Consider the following 27,754-nt stretch of genomic DNA (forward strand, 5'->3'; position numbering starts at 1 on the left):
ATGGTTAAAATTGAGGGGAAGATGGATGCAGCCAAATACAGGACCATTATGGATGAAAACCTGTTGGAGTCTGCAAAAGACCTGAAACTGGGACGGAGATTTATCTTCCAACAAGACAATGATCCTAAACATACAGCAAAATCTACAAAGGAATGGTTCACAAATAAAACGTATCCAGGTGTTAGAATGGCCAAGTCAAAGTCCAGTCCTGAATCCAATCGAGAATCTGTGGAAAGAGCTGAAAACTGCTGTTCACAAACGCTCTCCATCCAACCTCACTGAGCTCAAGCTGTTTTGCAAGGAAGAATGGGCAAGAATTTCAGTCTCTTGATGTGCAAAACTGATAGAGACATACCCCAAGCGACTTGCAGCTGTAATCGCAGCAAAAGGTGGCTCTACAAAGTATTAATGCAAGGGGGCCGAATAATTTTGCACGCCCCACTTTTCATTTTTTTATTAGTTAAAAAAGTTTCAAAAATCCAATAGATTTCTTTCCACTTCACAATTGTCTCCCACTTGTTGGTGATTCTTCACAAAAAATAACATTTTTATATCTTTATGTTTGAAGCCTGAAATGTGGCAAAAGGTTGAAAAGTTCAAGGGGGGCGAATACTTTCGCAAGGCACTGTATATGTAGAATTATATATTTATGTAGGGTCCTATAGATTATCGCCCCTAGATGGCGGTAGTGGGTCTTCTGTATAAAAACAGTATTTGAATGTAATTGATTTTAATTTGATAGGTAATAACTAAGCTCAATTCAGCTGTGAAGATGAATTGCATTAGCAGAGTGCTGTGTAATATGTTCATTTACTCGCAAAAGAATCCATTATGGGCGTTCCCAGGAAACCTTGCCTGAAGGGTATATAAGGTTAATCACACACCTGATTCCTTAGCTTCTGATGACGTCATTTGCCTTGACGAAATATGTCAAGCTAGGACGCATGGTTTGTTGGATGAAGTTTTAGATGATATACAGCAAGCCTAAATCGATTTCTTGGAGAGTTTGCGAAGACTTTAAATGATATATCAAGCTGTTGTTTTCATCAACCCCCTTGAGAACTGTATTTGCCTTTTAAAGTATTATTAATGAGCCGTACTGGTTTACACTATGTGGAGCTTGCTTTTCTTTTTGAATACTATATGGTTGTCAATTTGGGGCACGGATAGTGGCAGTGAGCTGCTGGTTGGAGTTCATGTGTGGAGCCGCCTGTGATTGCAGAGACCTGATTGCGGTCTGGATCTCATACAGTGTGGGCGAGCCGAGTTTTTCTCTCTGTGCTGTTCCCTGGGACAACAAGCTACCGACGGGAGCCGATTCCAGCCACCTCTGGTCACACAGACTGCACAGCACTTTTGACCACTCTTGCTGTAAGGTAATGAGGATTAACTTCATTCGGTGAGTAGGGACCTTCACCTTTCTATGAATCAGTTGGGAGCACAATCAACGTTTTTTTTTTTTCACCATTGTGGGACACAAAGCACATTTACAATTGAATAAGAAGTTTAATTCAATTAATTTATTTTACTGGACTTTATTTGCACACTAAATCCACAGGCTTTCCCTTGCCTAGATGGCAGCTCACTTCCTTGTAGAATGTTAAAAGAATGATCTGGCAAGAACGACCTTTTCGTAAACCCATGCCGATTACTACTTACGATATTTTTTGCTTCAGTACATTTTTGGATATAGTCCCTTATCCCCTCCAATAATTTACCCACAATTGATGTTAGGGTGACTGGCCTGTAGTTTCCAGGGATTTGTCTGTCCTTTTTTGAATATTGGTACCACATTGGCTTTTCTCTAATCAGCTGGTACAAATCCTGTCAGTATACTGTCCAAAAAGATTAGGAACAATGGTCGGGCTATACCCAAAGATCTCCAAGGACTCTTGGGTGTAAGCCATATGACCCTGGTGATTTATTTGTATTAAGTTAATCTAGTCTTTTCTTAACTCTGGCCTCTGTTATCCATGAGGGTATGCACTGTGATATGTCACCAACAGTATTGTCACGTTCAGTATACCCCTCCTTTTCCTGCGTAAAGACTGAGGAGAAGAAGGCATTTAGTATAGTTGCCTTCTCTGTGTCATTTGTAACCATCCTCCCTTCATCCTCCCTTCATCGTCTTTTATGTGGGCAATGTGCTCTAATTTTGCCTTTTTATTGTTAATTTAAACATGGGGGCTGCAGATAAACAGGTACAACTGTTTATCATATTTGTGTATCATCAGAAGCTAGTCACTTCACTGGGTATATGTAAGGGTTTACCACCACTTTATAGAAAATGTATGTCTTGCTAAAAACCAAGGGATGTCACTACTGACCTCATTTTTGAAAATGCTAGTTGACAAGCTTTCATACTGACCCCAAAGATATAGCACTCTGAATAACTGACCCAGAACAGCATATACATAAGGTCTTTCAACAATTTTCCAACTTTCTGGACCTGCAAAGTGGACTCAAATTATTGAAGCCAGAGGATCTCAACCTGGCAACCAGGCTATCTGCTTCCCAAATGTTTTTGTCCTTCAAGCACACTAAGGCTCCATTCACACTTAAGCGATTTAAATCGCGGGCGGAAGTGCTGCAAATTCTGCCCGTGATTTCACAACCATGGAAAAACATGGGATGCATTTGCGATTCCATTATGTCTCAATGGCACCTTAAACGCTGTGCGATTTTGCCACGACTGACGCATGACAAATCACGGGATGCGTTTTGCCCAAGAGAAGTACCGGAACTACTCTCGAACAAAATGCATCTCGTGATTTTATTTGAGTAATTTGTCATGCGGCAAAATCGACATTTGTTTGGGGTGTAATTGAGAAATAGTGGCATTGCAAATGCGTCCCGTGTTTTGCTGCGGCTGTGGAATCTCAGGCAGAATAGTGGCGATTCTGCCCACAATTCAAATCGCCTAGGTATGACATAGACCTTGTTTGGATCATGGACATGTGGCAAGAAAGGATGAAATGAAAGAAACATAAAAAAGGTCTTTATGAAATAAAATAAAAATCTCCAGCGGCTGCTATAGATTGCAGCAATATATTGGGTAATATGCAATTCCAACACAGCGATCAGCAGAAGGAGGGTAAAAATGGAGGGCATTCCCAATTACAAGATTATATTAACAGAAATAAACAGTAACATGAGCTACACAAACCGTAAGGCTTCTTTCTTTTTTTGCTTGCTCCTGTTCCTTTATCCTCTCTTGATAAACTTTGTAGTTCACATATTCTCTTTTGGGGGGCTGGAAAGACAAAATGGACACAGTTTTAGTGGTAAAATGTGAAATGATTCATGTATTAAAGCCTTTGTGTCCATATATTAAAATGAAGTAAATCAAAGATTAAATGACCCTGAAACCCAATTTGAAAGAATGGCTAAACGCACATGGAGATGATAAAAAGCAGGTACGCCACTACTTACAAAGTAGAAGATACACAAAAAGAAGAATTGTTATTATGCAGTTCTTTTAACTGAATTATGTTGGAAAGTCCACAACAATGTTAGCTGCTTGACTTTCAATCAATAACACTAATATTCTGCATGGAAAGCATAACACCTATGCTGCCTATAACCGCCATAAAATCTTGATTTTGCCTCCACCAAAGCCTTGGCGGTTTTATTATATAATAGGCACTTGGAGCATAATTAATTATGAACAGGTTCTAGAAACACACACTCCATGCACACTATTGCCGCATGTTAGCATGTGCTGCGTTAAAGGATAAGTTCACCTTTGGTAACATGTTACACCCATAGTTAGAGTGTTAACATGTTACCAAAGAGTACATGCCTGTGCCCCTCTGATCCCTTGCTTTAACAGCAGGCAGAGGATCTTCTCTCCACACCCACTGTCACAATTTAACCACTTGCCAACCAGCCACCACCATAATACGGAGGCAGGTTGGCTAGTTCCCACGAATCGTCATACTGGTATGTCGGCTCCTTTAAGAGTCATAGCAGGCACTTGCCCCCTGCACGGTGGGGAATCTGACGCGTGTGGCCGGCGGCCGCGATGTCCACCAGCCACCCGCGATCACGGGCAGGAGAGCCAGGGGATTTGTGTGTGTAAACAGGGGAGGAGAGACAGATCTGCTGTTCCTAGTAATTAGGAACAGCGATCGGTCTCCTCCTCCAGTCAGTCACATCCCCATGGTTAAAAAGAGCGCGGACACACAGGGCTTCACCCCCCCCCCCCCCCCCCCTGAATTTTTTTTTTACAGAGTTATGTGAATGAATGAACTACAACTATCATCTTTTATTGTGGCAGATGGCTTGAAGCTCTCAATGAACTGGGCGCTGGTGAGCACTTTCCTAGTTCATTAATCTTCCTGCTCTACAGTAACTGTCTGCCCGTATGAAAGGTACAAGCAAGCAGCAATACTGAGATTCTGCAGGATCCTGGCATTGCAGCCGCAATCAGCTGATCGCAGTTGCAATGCTCTGCAGGCTCCCAAAAAAACCCAAAAAAAAACAAATGCAGTTTCTTACCTGCAAAACTATGTGGATTTATTATTCTCATTTTAAAGGGTGAACTTAACCTTTAAGACAGTCTGTTCATGTGACTGGACTGCCTACTGCATTAAAAAAGGGTGTATGTACAATTTGTGGCAGGGCACTGCAGCACACAGTGCATTGCCGCATGATGCACCATCCATCATCAAGATGCATAGCGGTATCATTTCAATGTCAAAGCTGCATGTAAGTGCGACTTGGCTGACATCTGTGTGACTTCATGCACCGATGTCTATGGAAGTCGCACCTGAAATCACCAAAAATAGTACAGGAACTACTTTTTCAAATTGGTGCGGTGCCGCAAAGTTGTTGCCTCACCTATTTGAACAGTTCCATTGCTTACAATAGGGTGCCACTTGTCATGCAATTTGGAGCTGTCAAACTGCATGACAAGTCACACTGATGTGAACATGGGCTAAAACCTGGAAGCCGATTGATTTCTCTGCACAGCTGCAACAGATTATGCACTCTGCACTTTGCATATCTGCTCTAATCTTGCCACCAACTGATTTAATCTTTAAAAAAAAAGAAAAAAAAATACATTTAAAGAGATCATAAATGGTCCATACAAGAACTTCTGTATTGAAAGGATATACTGTTAACACATTTTGCCCTACATTGACACTATAAGAAATTGACTCTAGGGAGAGCATGGCCTCTCAGTAAGAACATTATATTAGCACTAAAGTATCTATAGTTACCTTTGCTCCAAGCATAATTGCCCTGTCCTGTTCAAATTTTCTTTGCTTTTCTTTCTTGAAACCTGTAATACCAAACTTGTGAACCTCCAAGCGTACCTGTGAAAAAATAAAAAAAAAATTCCATTAATAGAAAATTTGGAAGAACATCCAACCATAGCGTAAGAACATTCAACCAGAAGAGAAAATACCCTAAGAACATTATACTTTGCCCCATTCTCACAAAAAGCTAGTTAAAAGGATAAGTTCACCTTTAAAAAAATAAAATAAAAATTATATATTATATATATATATATATATATATATATTAATAATAGTAAGCGCAAATCTTTTTGCAGGTAAAAAAACAAAACAAAAAATGTACATACATACACATTATATATATATATATATATATATATATATATATATATATATATATATAATTTTTTTTTTTTTATATTGGGAGCCTAGAAAGTTTTGCACCCACAAATCAGCAGATCACGGGTGCAATGCAGGACTCTTGCAGACTCTGTTGTAAGCTGTCTGGCCATACATTGTACAGCCAAGCAGTTACACACTAACAGGAAGCATCAATGAGCTACCACAGTGCTCAACAGAGCCCTGCTAGTTCATCAAGAACTACAAGCCGACAGCCACAAAGGCTTCCGGACGTTGTAGTTTTCCATTCACAGAACTCTGTGAATGAATGAAGCAGCCGGGTGGGCATAGCCATGTTCTTTGAAGATTGTGACAGTGCCACCTGTCACAACTAGAAGCCCTGTGGGGTGGGGTGGGGTTTGTAGGGACCAGTGGATTTGTAATATGTTACACCATGTACATGGGTGTAACATGTTACAAAAGGGGAACTTATCCTTTAAATCCCACATAACAAAAAGGTTGATGCAGTTTCACTGAATAAATAGTTATGCAAAGTCCCCTAAGATTTGCTAAGGTGATAAGAATGATAGCAGACCCTCCTATTCAAGAATCAGACTGGAAAGGACATGAACAAAAAAAACAAACAAAAAAAAAAAAAAAAAAAAAAAGACAGCTATTACTTCACAACAGAAAAAAGGTAGAAATCTCCAACAAAACGTGTTTCAAATTCTTTCAAAGTACACTCTCTACCCAGAGGGGATTTATTTTTTCACAATAAAAAAGGAGAGTTAAACAAAGGAAACATACATAGAAATATAAACATACCTTTTCAAAATCAAACGTCGGATTTTTTTCTTCCTCTTTTGATTCAATAATTATCTGTAAGGGGAAAAAACAAAACATGATATATATAATGGATCAATTTTACGTTTGATAGGTGTCTGGGTGAGCATCCCAGAACGCACAGTGTTTGTTTGGGGCCCGCATAGCCACACACTTGTGAAATTGGGATAAGCCAAAACAGTTCTGCGCTGCCAATCATATAAATGTGCACATAATAATAATAATAATAATAATAATTAAAAAAAATCTATTTTACCTGCAAAAAAATTAGCCAAATACAAAGTACAAAATGTACAGTTTCAGTGCAAAATAGGGTATAAAACTACAACTCCAAATTGCTGCTAGTGCCTGATCAAATGAATAGAACGGCGCCGTGCTAATAACACATAACATGATCACATTTCAATTGTATAAATAAATAACAGTGAATGTCCAAAGTGACAAAAGTCTTCAGTTCCTTTCAAATCGAAGACTTCACCAAATAGCGACCAACAAATAAAAAGTGCTGGTGCTCTCCTCCACCTCGATATCCTAGCCACGCACCTTAAAATCTGACCCCTGTTTTACCAGGAGATGAGATAAAACAGATCCCCTCTGGGGGTAATCAAGGAATCAGCCTGGCTTGGAGCTCCTAATCCATCCGTTTCACACTCTCTCTCTCTCTTTACTGGCTTGACCAGTCTTAGACCTCCCTCAGGTGATTCCGGTACAACATAGGAAGGGAGAAAAAAAACAACACCACAAGATCTAGTGTTCTCTGTATGTCAAAGGTTTATTTGTCCAGATCGGAACAAAAATACTCACAAACTAAGCACTTAAGCAGTGCAGGCTAAGGATGCTATGTATAGCCCCATACTCTTGGGGTGATGTCACCACTGTGACGCCTCCCCCTATACGCGTTACGTCAAATGGGCGCGACTTCTTCAGTGAGGGACCTTGCTGGTAAAACAGGGGTCAGATTTTAAGGTGAGCGGCTAGGATATCGAGGTGGAGGAGAGCATCAGCACTTTTTATGTGTTGTGCACTATTTGGTGAAGTCTTCAATTTGGAAGGAACTGAAGACTTTTGTCACTTTGGACTTTTACTGTTATTTATACAATTGAAATGTGATCATCATTTTATGTTATTAGCACAGTGCCATTCCATTCATTTGATCGGGCACTAGCAGCAATATGGTGGAGGTGTAGTTTTACACCCCATTTTGCACTGAAACTGTACGTTTTGCACATTGCATTTTGTACAATTTTTTGCAGGTAAAATTGATTATTAACCACTTCCTGACCAGCTGCCGCAGTTGTACTGCTGCAGAATGGCACGGCTGGGCGAAACGACATTATGTAACATCGCTTCACCCTGTGGCCACTAGGGTCGCGCGCACACCCCCTGGTCGCGATCACCGCCGGGCTCCAGCAATCGCATGGGGCACACGGAGAACCATGATTTGTGTGTGTAAACACAGTTTCCGGTTCTCTGATGGGAGAAGTGACAGATTGTCTGTTCATACAGAGTATGAACAGTGATCTGTCATCTCCCCTACACAGGCCCCTCCCCCCTTCAGTTAGAACACACACTAGGGAACACAACTAACCCCTTGATCGCCCCCTAGTGTTAACCCCTTCCCTGCCAGTGACATTTTCATAGCACTGATCACTGTATTAATGTCAATGGTCCCAAAAATTGTGTGACGTTTCCACCATAATGTTGGAGTCCCAATAACAATCGCAGGTCACCACCATTGCTGGTAAAAAATAAATAAATAATAAAAATGACAAAAAATCCCCTATTTTGTAGACGCTATATCTTTTGCGCAAAACAGTCAATATATACGTTTATTGTGATTTTTTTTTTTTCTTTTACCAAAAATATGTAGAATACATATCGGCATAAACTGAAGAAAAAAAAATATATTTTTTATATATTTTTGGGGGATATTATAGCAAAAAATAAAAAACGTTGCATTTTTTTCGAAAAAAACAAAAAACAGAGGTGATCAAATATCCGGAAAAGAAAGCTATATTTGTGGGGAAAAAAAAGGACGTCAATTTTGTTTGGGTGCAACGTCGCACGACCGCGCAATTGTCAGTTAAATTGACGCAGTGCCGAATCGCAAAAAGTGCTCTGGTCAGAAAGGAGGTAAAAATCTTCCGGGGCTGAAGCGGGTTATTCTTATTATCCGCACATTTATATGATTGGCAGCGCAGCACTGTTTTGGTAAATATTCAACTAATATGAAGTGGACAAGTTTTCTGAGTTAGCAGCAGCCAGGTGGGGGGGTATTTTGCAAATCTGCACTTTCGTTGTTATTTTGTGCAGGTTTTTTAATATTTGTTGTCACCAAGTCTAAGTCTATTTGCGCTGATAGAAACTCAGTTTAAAATTGGGATAAGCGTCTGTATCTGTGCAGCCGCTTCACCCCTACACTTAGGCTGACCATAAATTATCCAATTTTCTCGTACAATTTTGCTTTGGATTTACCAAAACCATATAATATGAGATTAAACCAGGGCTCAACAAACCCCAGGCGCCAGGTCGCCAATGCGACCAAAAATCGCGACCTGGCGCCTAAGCTGCCACCAGCCCACTCACCATCGAAGCCCCAGACATGCAGCAGCATTAACACTGACTGCCGTCCTCCTCCCTTCACACTCAGCAGCGCCGCGCTGAGTGTGTGAAACTGACAAGCAATGGAGAGAGGAGGATCTGTCAGCCTGATGTCGGGGTGGGCGGGACCCGGCCGGGGTGGGGGCGGGACCCAGCAGCTATCAAACACCAGCCAATGGGATCTGGGCGGGCCGCTACGTGTATGTGGCCCGCCCCTTTTCTTAAGCAGCCCAATCGTTGGCTGGTGTTTGATAGCTGCGTTTGAGTCCCGCCCACCCCGACATCAGGCTGAAATCTGACATATCCGCCTCTCTGTTACTTGTCAGTTTCACACCCCGGCAGGGTCCCGCCCATTCCGACATTAAGCTCAATTCTGACAGCTCCTCTGTTACATTTCAGTAACAGAGTGCTCCGTGTGAAACCTGCCAGTGCCAATCAGTGCCACCGCCAATCAGTGCCACCTGCCACCAATCAATGCCACCTGCCACCAATCAATGCCACCTGCCAGTGCCAACCAGTGCCACCTCCAATCAGTGCCAGCGCCAACCAATGCCCACTGCCAGCGCCAACCAGTGCCACCTGCCAGTCAGTGCCACCTGCTAGTGCCAACCAGTGCCACCGCCAAATACCACCTGCCACCAACCAGTGCCACCTACCAGTGCCAATCAGTGCCACCGTCAGTGCCACCTGCCACCGCCAATCAGTGCCACCTGCCTCCGCCAACCAGTGGCACCTGCCAGTGCCCCCACCAATCAGTGCCACCTGCCAGCGGCAACCAGTACCATCTGCCACTGCCAATCAGTGCCACCTGCCACCACAAATCAGTGCCACCTGCTAGTGGCAACCAGTGCCATCGCCAATCAATACCACCTGCAACCACCACCCAGTGCCACCTGCCACCACTCAGTGCCAATCAGTGCCAGTGCCACCTGCCAGTGCCACCGTCAGTCAGTGCCATCTGCCACCGCCAATCAGTGCCACCTGCCACCACCAACCAGTGCCACCTGCTACTACCAATCAGTGCCACCGCCAATCAGTGCCATCTGCCAGTGACAACTAGTGCCACCTGCCAGTGACAAACCAGGGCCACCTGCCAGTGACAAACCAGGGCCACCTGCCAGTGACAAACCAGGGCCACCTGCCAGTGACAAACCAGGGCCACCTGCCGGTGCCATCTGGCAGTTCCACGTGCCTTCCAGTGGCAACCAGTGCCACCTGCCAGTGCCAGCCAGTTCCATCTGTTGCCAGCCTTACTCTTTCTGGTCAGCCCATACCCCTGATGTAACAGTGTTTCAATGGAGTTATTGACTGGGTGCTCCATTGTGAGTTAGGGATAGGGGGTGAAAATTTGTGGCCTTACCCCGGGAGCTGAAAAAAAAAACTGGCTCCTAACTTTTTTAACTGGCTCCTAAATTCAAAGCAAATTTGTCAACCCCTGGATTAAACCTAAACTTGTAAGCAACCAGGCAAGCCCATCCATTATATAGTTCTGAATAAATCTTAGGGAAATCAATTAGAATATTCTATAAATGTATGGCAAGCCTCACATGGGCTACCTTAAATTTGGTAAAGATTTGGGAAGGATTAGAACACTTGTCAAATTACAATGATATCCCGGCAGATTTGCCTTACTTGTCCTAGTGACATTTACTAACTTTCCAACAACACAGCTCGAAATATATTTTAAATTTTTTTTTTTTTTTTTTCAGTAAAATAGAGGAAGACAAAAACCTCTATATCCTGTTTATGTCAATGCAGCAGATTTTCCCCAATTTCCTGTCTGGAGTCTGGACCGTCACTGTGACATAAAGTGAGGGGAAATCTCCCTTTTAGAGCCGCAGATAGTAGTAGGCACATCAAAAGAAAATCGAATACTTCTTCACAATATTCAAAAAACAAAACAAAAAATTAAATAAATAAAAAAAAAAAAACACATAACGTTTAGCATGACTAATGCTAGCCATACACTATATCAAAATATTCGAAAATGAGTTTGAACTATTTTTCGTATAATATATGGCTAGCGTTAGTCGCAAAACGAAAGTCGGAAATCAAAACGATAATGCCATTATGTAATGAACAAATTTAGAATTAGAGTATGCTGTCCAGTTCTGGGAACCAGTCCTCAGGAAAGATGTACTGGAAATGTAGAGAGTACAAAGAAGGGCAACAAAGCTAATAAAGAGTCTGGAGGATATTAGTTATGAGTAAAGGTTGCTAGCACTGAACTTATTCTCTCTGGAGAAGAGACGCTTGAGAGGGGATATGATTTTAATATACAAATACCGTACTGGTGCCCTCACAATAAGCATAAAACTTTTTCGCAGAAGGGAGTTTAACAAGACTTGTGGCCACTCACTAAAATTAGAAGAAAAGATGTTTAACCTTAAACTACGTAGAGGGTTCTTTACTGTAAGGCCGCATACACACGGGCGGACTGTCTGCCCAACTTAGTCCGCTGAACAGTGTTTCAGCGGACAATCCGCTCGTGTGTGGGCTTCAGCTGACTTTTTCAGCGGACAGTCTGACGAACAAAGTCTTACGGAATTTCCGTAAGACAGTCCGTTCAAACTTGGTTTCAGCGGACAGTCCGCTCGTGTGTAGGCAAGTTGGACGGACTAAGTATGGCGCATGCTCAGAAAGGATTTACACGGCCAAAGGTTGCATTGCAGTGTATAGGACGTCGTTTTTCTAGTCCCGTCGTACGTGCTGTAGACGTCATCGCGCACGCTTTCAGCGGACTGTCTGCTCATCGTGTGTGGTCAAGTCCGTTCATGCAAATTTTGAACGGACTGTTTGTCGGATTGTCTGACGAACTTAGTTGGGCAGACAGTCCGCCCGTGTGTACGTGGCCTAAGAGTGGGAAGGATGTGGAATTCGCTTCCACAGGCGGTGGTCTCAGCGGGGGGCATTGATAGTTTCAAGAAACTATTAGATAAGCACCTGAACGACCGCAACATACAAGGATATACAATGCAATACTGACTTACATAGGTTGGACTTGTGTCTTTTTTCAATCTCCCCTACTATGTAACCAAGAATGATAAAATGTTTAATGGACATAAATTAATCAGTTTTTCGTATGTTTTGTCACATATGGGCAGTGCAAAAAGTAAAATTTTTAACAGGCACGAAACACATTAATGATCCCCATAGACTAGACGAGAAATCGTTCGAACATCTGTCATTTGGAGCATTCATTTGTTTTTTGTCCAATTAATGCGCACATATAAAAAAAAAAAAAAAAGAAAATGTAAAAAAAAAAAACTTGCCTTTTCAGAGCCAAAAAAAATAAAAATTTGCACTGTTTACATGTGCCAAAACACCAAAATCTGAACTACTTATGTCCATTCGAATTTATCATTCGAAATTCGGTCATTACTTAATGGCACTATCGTTTGCTCTCCCGACCAAGTGTTCGTTGTTCGAAACCTAGTTTGGACGATTTTTCATATAGCGTATGGCTAGCATTACCTTTCAATTTATCGTTCCTTAAGCAGAAGTTTTTCAGCCTGTATATTTGATTTTTTTAGCTCTGAAAAGTCAAAAATGATTTTCCATTTGTGCCCATTAACTGGACGAAAAAAAAGAACAAACAGTCCAAATGACAGATATTCAAACGATTTTTGTCTAATATATGGGGACCATTATTGTGTTTCTCGTTGTTAAAAATTACATCATTCACACTGCCCATACGTGACAAAATGGACGAAAAGCCGATTTATGTCCATTAAACAATTTATCATTGGAAATCCGGTCATTACGTGATGTACTATCATTTGTGGTCACAGCCAAGTTTGAACGATTTTTCATATACTATATGGCTATCGTTACCTTTCAATTCATCGTTCATTTGGCAGACGTTTTCCAACCTGTTTTTTTTCGTTTTTTGCCTCCAAAAAGTGAAAAACGATTTTCTATTTGTGCCCATTAACTGGACGAAAAACAAAGGATTGGTCCAAATGACAGATTTTCAAATGATTTTTTCATCTAGTGTATGTAGAGCACTTTTAAATTCCTTGCAAAATATCTACAAGAGGTTTAACGCTCTCTTACCTTGGAATCTGCATCTTGCGCTTCACTGCTCTTGGCTTGCTTTTTATCTTTACGGCTGACAAATGTTACAACTTCAACATGAGGTTTTGAGACAGAACTACTCCGGACGTCAGTGCCTTTTGGCTGGCTGAGCAGTTCGTCCTTGATAGCATTAAAGAAAAAGGAAGGATTTTTCTTTCCCCGTCTAGAGCTCGGAAATTCCAAATGTTCCCTCGAGCCATTCACTTCTTCTGCTTTAATATCGGGTGAAGCGCCTTCACTCTGTTCTTTACTGTTCTTTACTTCACTAGATACGGTCGCTTTGGTAGGCTCGAAATCATCACCTGCAAATATCAGGAAAATATACAAGTACATTACAAAATACAAAAAAAAATAAAAAATTATATGAATGGTATAGTAAAAAAATAATAATAAAATCTCTGCAATTAGATCTGCTACAGTATCCATCTACCAGTGCAAGCTGATTACAAATCAACTTTCACTGGTAGATCCAATCTGCTGAAATATAAAATGTGTTTGTAATGGATTACTGCATCCTAGCGTTCTTTGTACTGGATTATTGATCAAGCTACAACTAGCCCATCAATACTAAATGCACACTGATTAATTTACATTGTCCCTTCTTTTTTTTTTTTCTTCTAATAATTAGAAAATAAATTGAATTACCTTTTTTCCCCCAATTGATACGCAGATGTCACACGACCCAGCTCTTTCCCAGCCTGTTTGCAGGGAAACATGAGCAGGAGGAGCTTCTAGTCCTCTGCTGCTGGTCACATGTCCAATAAATAATAAAAAAAACCTTTGGAATAAAGAGTAAAAATAAATATTTAATATCAATAAACTGTTTTAAATTGTCATATAAATATTTAAAATGAAATACCATATATACTCGAGTATAAGCTGACTTTTTCAGCACAGTTTTTATGCTGAAAAAGTCCCCCTCCGGCTTATACTTGAGTGAGGGTCTCCCGCTGTGTCATGCAATCTTAACTGTTCGGCGGCCGTCCACTGTAACAAAGCCCCGCTTCCTCCTCGTCTGTGATAGGCGGAACACCAAACACTGATACGATGCTGGGAAACTGAATCAGTGTTCCGTCTATCACGGATGAGGAGGAGGCGGGGCTTTGTTACAGTGGATGGCCGCCAAACAGTTAAGACTGCAGTTGCATGACAGTGGGAGACACCAGCTGTTTGTAATCAAAAGGTACTGGTGGGCACAGTGAGGCTGCAGATGGGCATTGTTTACCAATAGTGGCATTTCCCACTCTAGGCTTATACTTGAGTCAATAAGTTTTCCCAGTTTTTTGTTGTAAGATTAGGTGGGTCAACTTATACTCGAGTATATACGGTATGTATTATTTTTTGGCAATACCATGGCGTAGGTGGATTTCTGCCAGTCACAGGCTGTCAGTCCCCTCCAGCCTGTGTCTTACAGTAAGAGGGAGGTGAAGCCTCCATCAATTTACATGTGTTTAGCTGGTTAGTGGGCTAGTGGGGGTGGGCTGTCATTTAACACTGTGTATACACCCACATGTGAGACTCTATAGTCACATGGGCTGCTCAGATATAATAAGGAGGGAAAGCTCTGCATAGAAACTCACTGAAAACTGAACGTGTGCAGAGCTACCAACACTGCTCTGCAAAATCCCTAGCTGCATTGGGGACACACACATATAATACTAAGCATTATTAAGCGTGTAAGAACTTACATTAGGTATCTAGAAATTAAAAATTTGTATTTTCACGATTTATGAAATTATAAGTATTGCAGTTCGTTCACATGTGTGGCCAAGGGAGCAGTAAAACCAGGTAGTTGAGGCACAGTTTAACAACCAATCTTAACACAGACGTGCACCCGCTTGGGGTTGTACACATGCTGCATCTGCGATGCTGTCCTTGGAGGTTGCAGAACAAATTAAACCGCATGTTGCATTTGGTGGGCATTGCTGCCACCGAAAGCGATCCATGCAAATCTATGGAGCCGCGCGATTGCGATGCGGTATTTACAGGCTTTACATACTGCCACCTTACCGACTGTCAAACGTATTGTGGATCACTTTTCATAAGGGTGGCAAGGGCTGCCACACATGTGAACTAGCCCTTAGGCTTCGGCAATATTCTCTGAACATGCATTTTGGGGTACATCCAATTCATAATTTACCTGGCCCCCAACTTATGTCAACAAGTAAACATTGCACTGTGTACTACATTGATCAATAATAAGTCAGGTACTTTTTTATTTGGCGTGTTGAAGCTTGTTAAGGGCCAACAGAAAGTGACAGGGCTGCTCAATGCCATGCACATCGATGCATGGTAAAGTGCACATGGAACAGTGTGAATGGGCTCTAGAAATTCACACTGGTATGTTAATATCTCCTGATACTTAAAATTACTTAAAAGTGAAGTTTGGGCGATATAAAAAACAAACATTCATGCATACTCTCACCTCCATGCTGCTGCAGCAGTCTAATGCTGCAGCTGTCCCTCACTGGCTCTAAGCCAGAGAACTGAGTGATCATATGACTGTTCGCTTGGGAGAGGAGAGCAAGGACTGCCAGTAGCCACTCTCTGCTCAGCCCCTCTACGGCTCACTGAAGTGACAGGCTGGTGAGGGGGCGGGATCAGCTGGCTTCTGCTCTCAGCTGTGCACTGGGAACCACAGTCAGCTGTCAATGAGGCAGCTGGGTGGATCATGACAATATGGCCAGGATTCTTCCAGAGCCCGGAGAGGCTTTGACGTCAACTAATAGCAGAAAACAGCCCGCTATTTGCTGACTCTGGGTCACAAGAGAGCAAAAGTAAGTGCACTCCTGTGACCCAGAAGAGACATGGCCACAAAAGCTTTGGCTTCTCTTCTCCATACTTCTCTTTTAAGGAATGAGAATCTATTATTCCCCAATGTTATTAATAACTTAGAATCTTTCCCCTAAGGAAAAATTAGGCGGCTTCAAATCTACGCTGTGCGGTAACAAATACCAGCAATAGTGCCAGTTTTTTCACTAATGTCCTATTTGAACAAAAGCAGGGCTGCTGAAGTGTGATATGAAAGGGACGTATTCAATGCAAACTCCCCCATTTATCCATGTCTCTATATTTTCTTTTGCCGAATATTCACTTTGAATCACAACATTCTTTATCAGTTGAACTTAAAGCGGTTCTCCACCCTCAAGTGGAAGTTCCGCTCATGTGATCCCTCCCCCCCCTCCGGTGCCACAATCGACACCTTTCAGGGGGAGGGGGGGTGCAGTTACCTGGATAATCCAGGTATCTGCACCCACTTCCGGGACAGACCCCCGCAGATGCCCCCCCCCCGTTGTGTTCTGGGAAACACACAGTTCCCAGGACACAGCGGGGACCAGCAGAGACACGCAGAGCGACTCGCGCATGCGCAGTAGGGAACCGGGCAGTGAAGCCGCAACGCTTCACTTCCCGAGTCCCTGACAGAGGATGGCGGCGGGGGCAGCAGAAAGACGAGCGATTGCTCGTCATCTGCCGCCGACATCGCTGGACCCTGGGACAGGCAAGTGTCCATTTATTAAAAGTCAGCAGCTGTAATATTTGTAGCTGCTGGCTTTTAATATATTTTTTTTAAAGGTGCAGAACCGCTTTAAGTATAAACATTGTAACAATTTGTCAATGGAATAGACTTTGTGTGGAAGTGAAAAAAGTTTAACCATTTAAACACTAAGACCCCTTTCACACCACACCGCCCTTTGCGTCGGTGGTAAAACGCCACTATTTTTAGCTGCGTTTTACCGCCGGATTTGCGGCGCATTTCAGCTGCTAGCGGGCACTTTTACCCCCCGCTAGCGGCCGCGAAAGGGTTAAAACCGCCGGTGGCATTACAGCGCTGCCCCATTGATTTCAATGGGGAGCAGCGGTGGAGGAGCGGTAAACACACCGCTCCTTCACCGCTCCAAAAAAGCTGCTGGCAGGACTTTTTTCTGACGTTTTGCCAGCGCACCGCTGTAGTGCGAAAGCCCTCTGGGTTTTCACACTACACACAATGGTGCAGCTTCTTTAGGGTGGATTGCAGGTGCTATTTCTAAAGCTATAGCGCCTGCAAAACGCCCTGGTGTGAAAGGGGTGTAAACCTTTTTCTGACATTTGCTGGTTTCAAGTAAAAATCATAAATTATTTTTTTTTGATCGAAAATTACTTAGCACCCCCAAACAGTATATATATTTTTTGTAGTAGACACCCTAGAGCAGGGGTGGCCAACCAGACAAAGACCAAGAGCCACATCATACGCATGGGCACACATGAACATCACCCCATCCCTTCCTCATACACACATACTTTTGCTCAGCTGGATTTATTGTAAATGTCACACACTGTTTTAACACTACAAAGACCACAGGCCAGTCATTTTCAACAATGAACACTGTGTGCACTCTCACACGGACAAACTGTTTAACCAAATCCATAAACAATAATAGAACAATTTACAATACATACATGAAAAACTGCCCACATGCGCATTTGACGAAAATACTGTAGCGACCCTGCAGTAATGTTGAGTGTTACAATGTTTATGTTAGAGTTCTGTGATTTCCCATGGTCTGTGACTGTGTCTGCCTGGATGTGAGAGCGAGGGGGCGGGGGAGTGAGAGCGGATGGCGAACGATTGGAAACAGGGCTGGACTGGGACAAAAATTCGGCCCTGGACTTTATCCAGACTGGCCCACTTTTATTTTGCGAACACGCAAAAAACAGTATATAAACTAGACATGGTACAGGAGATGGTCAGAGACTGCAGACATGGTACAGGAGATGGTCAGAGATGTCTGAACCCAGTGTAAAAGTGTAATGTGTCACAGGGTTGCTCCACTGTATTGAAAACAGTTCTGCAAGATCAAGTCAGTAATCTTCCTTTGAAAGTACATCCATGTGACAGAAGCTCATCTAATTTCCAAAATACAAATTGTCTTACAAACAGTGAACTGGTCAGGATAACAATAAAGGCCCCTTTCACACATGCGGACGATATGTCCGTATTTCATCCATCTGTTTGCGGATTAAATACGGGCATACATTCATCCCTATGGGATAGCGGGTGTCTGCGGATAAACATCCACAGACACCCGATTTCGTCCGCCTCCGCTACTGTCCGATTCTGCAGACGGAGGAAAATCCTATTTTTTTATCCGTCTGCAGAGCGGATCGGATGAACACGGACAGACGGTCCGTGCGCATCCGATCCCCATAGAGGAGAGCGGAGAGCTGACAGCGCGGTCCCCGCACAGTGTGCGGAGACCGCCCTGTCCGCAGCCAGCTCAGCGGGGACAACGGAGCGATCCCCGCTGAGCGAGCGGATCATCACGGGGCGGATCATTACTGATCTGTCCCGTGTGAAAGGGGCCAAACAGTTAATGGGTCTTCTAGCCTGAACTAGCAGTAAATTCTTCCAAAAAACATCACAGAAAGCATGCAGCACACACAGAGCTCTGGATAAATAACTGAAAAGAAGCTGAACTGGTGAACAGCCAGCCGTGTGTCACACTATCAACAGACAGAGAATGTGCTGAGCATATCTTATCAGTGTGCAGGTAAAACAGCTATTTAAAAAAAAAAAAAAAAAAGAAAAGTACAGAGCAAGACAGAGGGAGAAGGGAGGACAGATCAGTAACCTGCACACTGCCCGAAGCCATTGATATCTGGAAGACACTGCAGCCAGTGTACATGTGACATTGCTTGATCGTGGGACATCCCTAATCCCACGATCTTGTTCACATTCAGCTAGCGCTCTGTGTGCTTGTAGGACTGGTTTTGCTGTAGTTGTGGTCATACCTTCTTGTATGTCATAGGCTTCAGATACAGTGTGTTTCTCCTTCCTCTGCCCCCCCTTCAGCCTCACTCCAGCACCTATGTATTCAAATGTGGCGGGCTGGGGAGGGTTACACTACCTGTTGATTGGCTGTTGATGTGTGGGAGGAGCGGAGCAGGTCCTCGCTTATACTCTCATAAGCAGAGGAGTGCAGAGACTCAGGCTGCCTGTCACTGTAAACCAGCCCACTGAGCCATCGGCCCACCGGGATACTCCCGATGGACAGTCCATCCCTGAACGTAAGAGCCGCATGGAACCGGGCAAAGAGCCGCATGCTACCACCCCTGCCCTAGAGAATAAAATTGTGGTTGTTGCAATATTTTATGTCACACTGTATTTATCAGTCTTTCAAATGCATTTATATATAACTTTAATGAATTAAAAAAAAAAAAAAAAAACAGTAAAGTTAGCCCATCGTGTGATGACAGACTGCCTAAAATCCGACTGTTAGTACGCTCTATCAGACAATTGTTGTCCAACTTTCCATCAACAAAATGTTGGAGGGCAGTCTAGTAAATTTTCGGCAGACAACGATCTGTTATCAGATTTTCCTATCGTCTGTACACAAATGTTACACAATTGTCTTGCATATAAATGTTATACAATTGTCAGCCAAACACACACAAATGTAGTGACATACTATATGGAATTTCAGCTCTTGAGCGCCACCCTTTGGGCACCTTCTGCTAATGTTGTATGTGGTGAGCATTGATTCCAAGCATGCGTGTTTGTACTTTGGACTTTTGTGTGACGGACTGGTGTACACACAATAGGAAACTGACAACAGACCATCATCAGCACACCAAGGATTCCTCAAAAGGGTCCAAGTTTATTTTTCGTGGTCAAATAGTAAACATACGGCAATGTTTTGGAGCCTGGCGGAGGGGCCCTGCGTAGCTCCGAAACATTGCTGTATGTTTACTATGTGAATACGAAAATAAAGCTTTGGACCCTTTTGAGGAATCCTTGGTGTTCCTTTGACATTTCTTCATACCTCCCAACTAAGGATGAGCTCCGGCGTGTTCGCACAGCCCATGTGCTGAGCCCGCCAAGAAGTTGGGACTGTGCTAATCACAGGCAGTGAGACATTTCCCGATCTCTGCAGCCGCACATCAGGAAACGTCTCACTGCCTATGATTAGCACTGCGCTGACTTCCTGGCGGGCCGTGCGAACACGCCAAAGCTCATCCTTACTCCCAACTTTTTCAGATGGGAATGAGACACCTATCAGCAAACCTATGCAGAAATAGGACACACCCATTGCCACGCCCCCTTAAAGGAGAATTGTACAAAAAAAAAAAAACTATAAAAAATAAAATAAAAAAACAAGATTGGTTAAACCCACAAGTGCTTTTTTACCACTGCTATTGCTTTATATTGGCATTTGGAATTTACAAATGCAGAAATTTAGAAATCAGATGAAACGTTTAGCACTGAGAAACACTTATTGATAGTTAAGAAGTGCATTTTATATACATCAGACCAAAATGAGGGACAAATGAGAAGGAATGAGGGACAATACTACAAATCAGGGACAGTTGGGAGGTATGTTTCTTCACTAGGGATGAGCTCCGGCGTGTTCGCATACACCATGCGCAGAGCCCGCCAGGAAGTCGGCACAGCGCTAATCACAGGCAGTGAGACATTGCCCGATCTCTGCAGCTGTGCATCGGGGCAATGTCTGCCTGTGATTAGCGCAGTGCTGCGCCGGCTTCCTGGACGAGCTCTGCATGTGGCGGATGCGAACACGCTGGAGCTCATCCTTATTCTTCACCAGTGCAGAACTGCCACGTAGATTGGCAAAATCAGAAGCGGTGCATCACTCACAAACGTTCAGTCCAAACAGGAAGAATAATCTACTGCAAATGTTTGGCTTACATTCACATACTGTGAAAAAGTGCAAATCTGTTCAGAAACGTTTCAGAAAACAAGTTGACAAAATCATGAAAGTGACATAGAGATGACGAGTAAAAAAGATAAATGCCACTGCCAAGTAACGAGTGACAGATAGTGATGGTTTCAAAGTGGTTCAGTGGTGGGGGGGGGGGGGGGTCATACTGGGATCGATTGGTGGCGTTTTCTGCACCTTTGTGAGTCAGTCGCATTCGATCTACCATTGACTGGCCATGTACAAGCTATTTTTTGTCCGCAGCCACCAATATTCACAGTTTGTCCAAAACTGCCAGCCACACAATGTTTCTCTCTCTTGATCAGTACCCAATGTAATTAAATTTTTTCAATTAAAAAAAAAAGAAAAGTTTTGTCAAATTGGCCACTAATTGTTCAGTTGTCTTACCCCCTGTATGGACATCATAAAGGTTTAGTTAGGACTTACACCTACTGTAAGGAGCAGCAGGGAAAGGGGGTGCCAATTACAGTGTGGTTGTGGCACAGATCGGTGATCAGGAGACTTTCTCACTTACCGAAATCATACAGGTTACTGAGCACAGAATCCAGCTGATCCTGAACATCTCCTTCCTCCTCTCCCCCTGTCATCGTACCGAGCTACGATCTCACCCAGCACATCAACACAAACACGTGTAGCAGGAGCTGACCGGAAGCCCCTGATCCGTGCATCGATTGGGTCACCAGCAGCTAGGCGGAAGTCCTCGATCCGTGCGGAATCTCAGTCCTCAGTACGCTCGCTATCTGTCTATGTTTGTCCCGCACGGCTCCCGTAGCTGTCAAAATGGCTCTCGCCTTAGCAGTTGGGGCGATCCCCGCCTCTTCCTGTGCCTCTGTGTGACCACCTCACCCGGCGTGTGTGGAGAGGAGAGGGGGAGGACGATGGTCACAGAGCCGAGGGCTCGCTGAAGGGGAATAGTGGCAGAAATGGAGGCAGCTGTGGGCACCCCGTACTCAGTAAGTTGGGGGAATGAATGAGGAGAGCTGATCCTCCTGTGGGAGTTGTAGAAGAGTTCATCGTGTTCCTCCAACACTGGAGAATCCTCCTCTATATATATATATATATATATATATATAATGTGTGTCATGTCTTCCCATCACACAGCATACCTGGACAGAGCAAGGATTACATGTCACTAAACCCAGGACCCTGCATTCACTATACCTAGTCTCCCACACAACATGCAAATGCAATCATTTTAGTAAATATAAACTGCTAAATACCTTTTCTCATCAGCAGTCCTGTTACTTCTATCAGTGTCTTGTTAAAGTTTGTAGGAGGAGTTTTCATTCTCCCCTGATTGTCCCATGAGGCTGCAGGTTCCCTGACCCTCTGTCTGAACAGTGCTGATTGGCCCTATGGGACTGTCCCAAGAAAAAAAACAATACTCTAGCGCAGCGTTTCTCAACTGCAGCCCTCAAGGCGCCCCGACATGTCATGTTTTCAGACTTTCCATTATTTTGCACAGGTGATTTGATCAGATTCACTGTCGTAGTAATTACCACAGCTGTTTCATCTGAGGGAAATCCTGAAAACATCACCTGTTGGGACGCTTGGGGGCTGGAGTTGAGAAACGCTGCTCTAGCGATACACACCAAACTGAGCATGTGCAGAGTGCGCCCAAGGCTGTCAGGAGATGGATTGGGGACTGTGGAAGAAAGGGAGCATCAGAGAGACAGGATCAAACAGCCTTTTTTTAAACAATTGGAAAGATTAACTCCGTAGGTTCCACAGTGAATATAACAAGCATGCGTTACTGCATATACAGACTGATTTTTACTGATGTAGATTTAGTAACACTTTAAGGCTCTATTACCCCTGTGTTGTAGCCTGATGTTGGGCTCATGGTTCCATCCATTAAAGTGATTCTAAAGCACTGCTTAGTATTCGGATTGGTGATCTGTGTCCAATGGACACAGCGGTCACACAATCAAATTGATGTGCGCAGGAGGTGCAGATCTGAAAGAACATAGGGGTACATTCCCTCCAGATCGATGTTTGCCCCACCAGGCTGCAGTGCCAGCTGGTGCTCAAATTATATATTTTTTGGGAGTGGGGGGTGCAACCAAACTGAAAAATCCTGAAAAAACCCCCATCGATTGCAGCCTCACTGTGCCCCATGGAGCGCAGCCTTCTCGCGTCCTCTCTTCCCATCCTCTGCTATGATTGAACGCATGATAGGCGTCCAATCACAGCACCTGTCGTTTCAGCCAATCAGGTGACGGGTAACAGATCCGAGCACCTAATTGGCGGAGAGGCTGTTTAGTGTTAGAAAAGTGAATATTCATTTGCTTTCCTAACACAGCCAAGTGACCTGCGAGTACCCAGATTGGCACTCTCAGGTCACCTTTTTTGACCCCTATTAGAGCATATGGCTCTAACCAGGTGCTTTAAAAAAAAAAAAAAAGAGGTAAAACGCTGACGCTGTAATTCAGGAGCCTGAAAAGAGCGGTCCTTTAGCTCCTCTTTTGGCAGTTCCTGCCAGTGCTGTCAACTTCTCAACATGCCACCTTAGCAAGACTGTGCTAAGGGGGCACCTGTGTGGGAGCACTTCTGAGCTGGGCGCATCCATAGACACACACACACACACAGAGTGCTGTTAAGCCCCGCCCCCACTCCCTCCTCATGAGAGTTTGACTGACAGCAGCAGCCTATGGTCAGTGTCCTGATAGCAGAAAGACCATGCTGGAGCAGTGACAGGAGCCAGATAAGTCTTCTACACACTAGGCTTTTCTGAATACTTTTTTCCTGACAGGAGAAAACACGCATTTTTCAATTGCATTTAGGTGTGTTTAGACGCATTCAGATGTGCCAAGAATTTGTGTGTTCGTTCAATTAATTGGCCAGAATAGTGGTTTATTCTGGCCATTGAAATGAATGCTCAGGAACTAAACGCATTTAACGTTTAGGCGTATTTTCTGCCCAAAAGCTCTTCTGTACGCGATTATGGTGCGTTCAGATTTCTGCTTGGAAACCCCCCTGCCTCTAAATCGGGGCTCGACAAAACCCGGGCACCACCGCCGGTAATTGAGGTCGCGGCTTTGAGGCCTTCTGTGGTCCTATGGTTCCTTCTGGAATCTGGCGCCCTCTTGTGGTGGCCGTTGGTATGACAACCAGCAATGCTAATGAAGCTTCCCCTGCCTGTTTCGCTGCCCGCCTATCTCCTTCCCTTTATTTAGAACCCCTAAACATTCTATATATTTTTTATTCTAACACCCTAGAGAATATAATCGTGGTCGTTGCAATACTGCCTGTCACACCGTATTTGCGCAGCGGACTTTTTTGGGGAAAAATAATTTATTTAATAAAAAAATAACATAACAGTAAAGTTAGCCCAATTTTTTTTTTATATTGTGAAAGATAATGTTACGCTGAGTAAATTGATACCCAACATGTCACGCTTCAAAATTGTGCCCGCTCATGGAATGGCGACAAACTTTTACCCTTTAAAATCTCCATAGGCGGCGTTTAAAAGATTCTACAGGTTGCACGTTTTGAGTTACAGAGGAGATCTAGGGCTGGGATTATTGCTCTCGCTCTACCGATCACGGCGATACCTCACATGTGTGGTTTGAACACCGCTTTCATATGCGTTCGCTTCTGCACGCAAGCTTGGCGGGACAGGGCGCGTTTAAAATTATTTTATTTTTTTTCTTATTTTAAATTCTATTTTTATTTTTTTCACTGTTCTTTTAAAAAAAAAAAATTGTGTCACTTTTATTCCTATTACAAGGAATGTAAAAATCTCTTGTAATAGAAAAAAGCATGACAGGTCCTCTTTTATATATGAGATCTGGGGTCAGAGAGACCTCACATCTCATATTTACACTAAAATGCAATTTTAAAAAAAAATTGTCATTTGGAAAAAAAAAAAAAAAATGTCCCTCTAAGAGCTATGGGCAATGACTTGGAGACAGGTGGGGGGGGCGGGCGCGCTATCTTCCCCTCACTCGTCTCCATGTCAGGCCAGGGACAGCTCCGGATCGCCATCACGGACCTGGCTCCTAACTTTTTTAGCTGGCTCCTAGATTCCAAGCAAATTTGTCAAGCCCTGCTCTAAGTGATTGTAAATGCCCATTTGTGCATGGACACATAGGGGCTCATTTACAAAAGGTTTGCGCCATGAGTTGCTGCGCACGCTGATGCGCAACGGCCGTTTTCGTATTCACAAAGCATTTGCGTCTGTAACACAGCGCAATTCCCCATTCACTAATAACATGCCGGCGCATGGGAGGCGGCGATCTGTGCACCACTATAGACCTGGCGCACGCATTCTTCAACTCATAATTTAACCACTTGCCGACCGCCGCACGACGATGTACGTCGACAGAATGGCACGGGCAGGCATAAGGGCTTACATGTACGTCCTTGCCTGCCCGCCGGTCGGGGGCCCGATCGGGCCCCCGCCCGGTGCCTGCGGCGGTCGGTATTCGTTCGGGAGCGATCCCGGACGGGGGGACGGCCATTCATTCATGGCCACCCCCTCGCGATCGCTCCCGACGAATGAAAATGTCCCGTGACATCACTTCCTCTCCTGTAATGTAAACACAGGAGAGGAAGTGATGTATTCTCTCCTTCGTGTCGGTATTTTTCGTTCCGGCACCGAGGAGAGAGCATCGGTGAGTTGCACAAGCACTACACTACACAGTAGAACATGCCAGGCACACTCACACCCCCCCCCTTTACCCCCCGATCACCCCCCAATTACCCCTGCCCCCCCAGTCACAGTGACACCAATTGCTTTTTTTTTTTTTTTTTTATTTTTTTTTTTTGCATTGGTGTCGTTTGTGACTGTAATAACTGTTAGGGCAGTTAGGGTTAGCCCCCTTTAGTTCTAATGTGCCCCCCTAACCCCCCCAATAAAGGTTTAACCCCGTGATCACCCCCCCTCGCCAGTGTCACTAAGGCTGGATTCACATTGCAGCGGTTTATGAGAACGAATGTGATTCGCACCGCACTGCAGTGCAAATCACATCCGATCTCTGTGCGATTCGAGTTCAGCCATACAGATAGTATGGCTGAATTCATGTCGCACCCGCCACACCCGCCGCAAATTCGCATGGGACCCTTTTTTTGGCCCGCAGCAGAATCGGATCGCATGGGTGTTCACACCATGCGATCCGAGTTTGCAGATCGCACTGCGATATGCGAACTGATCTGGGGGTGTCATTAACATTTTACTGACACTCCTAGCAGTTCGCATAGGGCAGTGTGAACTGGTTAGTTATTTTTTTATAGTTTCAGGGCACCCGCCATTTATTACCTAATAAAGGTTTAACCCCCTGATCACCCGGCGGGTGTCATTTGTGACTGTAATAACTGTTAGGGCAGTTAGGGTTAGCCCCCTTTAGTTCTAAGGTACCCCCCTAACCCCCCCAATAAAGGTTTAACCCCGTGATCACCCCCCGTCGCCAGTGTCACTAAGGCTGGGTTCACATTGCAGCGGTTTATGAGAACGGATGTGATTCGCACCGCACTGCAGTGCAAATCACATCCGATCTCTGTGCGATTCGAGTTCAGCTATACAGATAGTATGGCTGAATTCGTGTTGCATCCGCCGCAAACTCGCACGGGACCCTTTTTTTGGTCCGCAGCAGAATCGGATCGCATGGGTGTTCACACCATGCGATCCGAGTTTGCAGATCGCACTGCGATATGCGAACTGATCTGGGGGTGTCATTAACATTTCACTGACACTCCCAGCAGTTCGCATAGGGCAGTGTGAACTGCCGCCGGGAGGCATGTGATGCGGGAACCCGCCGCACATTCGTGGCGTTCCCACATCGCTCCAGTGTGAACCCAGCCTAATAAGCGATCGTTTTTCTGATCACTGTATTAGTGTCACAGGTGACGCTAGTTAGGCAGGTAGGTATTTAGGTTCGCCGCAGCTTTTTATAGCGCCAGGGACCCCCATATACTACCGCATAAAGCCCCCTGATTGCCCCCTAGTTAACCCTTTCACCAGTGATCACCATATAACTGTTACAGGTGACGCTGGTTGATTAGTTTTTTTATAGTTTCAGGGCACCCGCCATTTATTACCTAGTCTCACTAGTGTACCCCTAAATTTAGGGGTGTCTACTTTCCAAAATGGGGTCATTTGGGGGGGGTTTGTGCCATCTTGGCATTTTATGGCCTTCAAAACTGTAACGCCCTTAGAAAGCCTGAAGGCGGTGCTTGGTTTTCGGGGCCCCGTACGCGGCTAGGCTCCCAAAAAGTCCCACATATGTGGTATCCCCGTACTCAGGAGAAGCAGCAGAATTTATTTTGGGGTGTCATTTCACATATGCCCATGGCATGCGTGAGCAATATATCATTTAGTGACAACTTTGTGAAAAAAAAAAAAAAAAAAAAAGTTTGTAATTTTCCCGCAACTTGTGGCAAAATATAAAATATTCCATGGACTCAACATGCCTCTCAGCAAATAGCTTGGGGTGTCTACTTTCTAAAATGGGGTCATTTGTGGGGGTTTTGTGCCATCTTGGCATTTTATGGCCTTCAAAACTGTAATAGGTAGTGAGGAGTGAAGTCAAATATTTACGCCCTTAGAAAACCTGAAGGCGGTTCTTGGTTTTCGGGGCCCCGTACGTGGCTAGGCTCCCAAAAAGTCCCACATATGTGGTATCCCCGTACTCAGGAGAAGCAGCAGAATTTATTTTGGGGTGTCATTTCACATATGCCCATAGCATGTGTGAGCAATATATCATTTAGTGACAACTTTGTGAAAAAAAAAAAAAAAAAAATTAAAGTTTGTAATTTTCCCGCAACTTGTGGCAAAATATAAAATATTCCATGGACTCAAAATGCCTCTCAGCAAATAGCTTGGGGTGTCTACTTTCTAAAATGGGGTCATTTGTGGGGGTTTTGTGCCATCTTGGCATTTTATGGCCTTCAAAACTGTAATAGGTAATGAGAAGTGAAATCAAAAATTTACGCCCT

At 44.0% G+C, this 27,754-nt stretch overlaps 2 protein-coding genes across 2 annotated transcripts in view; one reads left to right on the plus strand and one right to left on the minus strand.

Moving 5' to 3' along the window:
- FSAF1 (40S small subunit processome assembly factor 1) overlaps positions 1–21,535 on the minus strand; it is a 30,539-nt gene extending 9,004 nt beyond the window's left edge. The window contains exons 1-5 of the mRNA XM_077486280.1: positions 21,333–21,535; positions 13,083–13,405; positions 6,408–6,461; positions 5,226–5,321; positions 3,167–3,253 (exon numbers count right to left, since the gene is read on the minus strand). Coding sequence (XP_077342406.1) covers positions 3,167–3,253; positions 5,226–5,321; positions 6,408–6,461; positions 13,083–13,405; positions 21,333–21,405 — 633 coding nt within the window. The 5' untranslated portion in view covers positions 21,406–21,535. The remainder of the gene's footprint in view (positions 1–3,166; positions 3,254–5,225; positions 5,322–6,407; positions 6,462–13,082; positions 13,406–21,332) is intronic.
- Positions 21,536–21,594: 59 nt separating this feature from the next.
- The window catches only part of GNPAT (glyceronephosphate O-acyltransferase), a 73,198-nt gene continuing 67,038 nt past the window's right edge, over positions 21,595–27,754 (plus strand). The window contains exon 1 of the mRNA XM_077486279.1: positions 21,595–21,771. Coding sequence (XP_077342405.1) covers positions 21,742–21,771 — 30 coding nt within the window. The 5' untranslated portion in view covers positions 21,595–21,741. The remainder of the gene's footprint in view (positions 21,772–27,754) is intronic.

This window comes from Lithobates pipiens, unplaced genomic scaffold (assembly GCF_037356315.1).
Source record: "Lithobates pipiens isolate NorthernLeopardFrog02 unplaced genomic scaffold, aLitPip1_a1.2 Scaffold_18, whole genome shotgun sequence".
In the NCBI taxonomy this organism is placed as follows: Eukaryota; Metazoa; Chordata; class Amphibia; order Anura; family Ranidae; genus Lithobates; species Lithobates pipiens.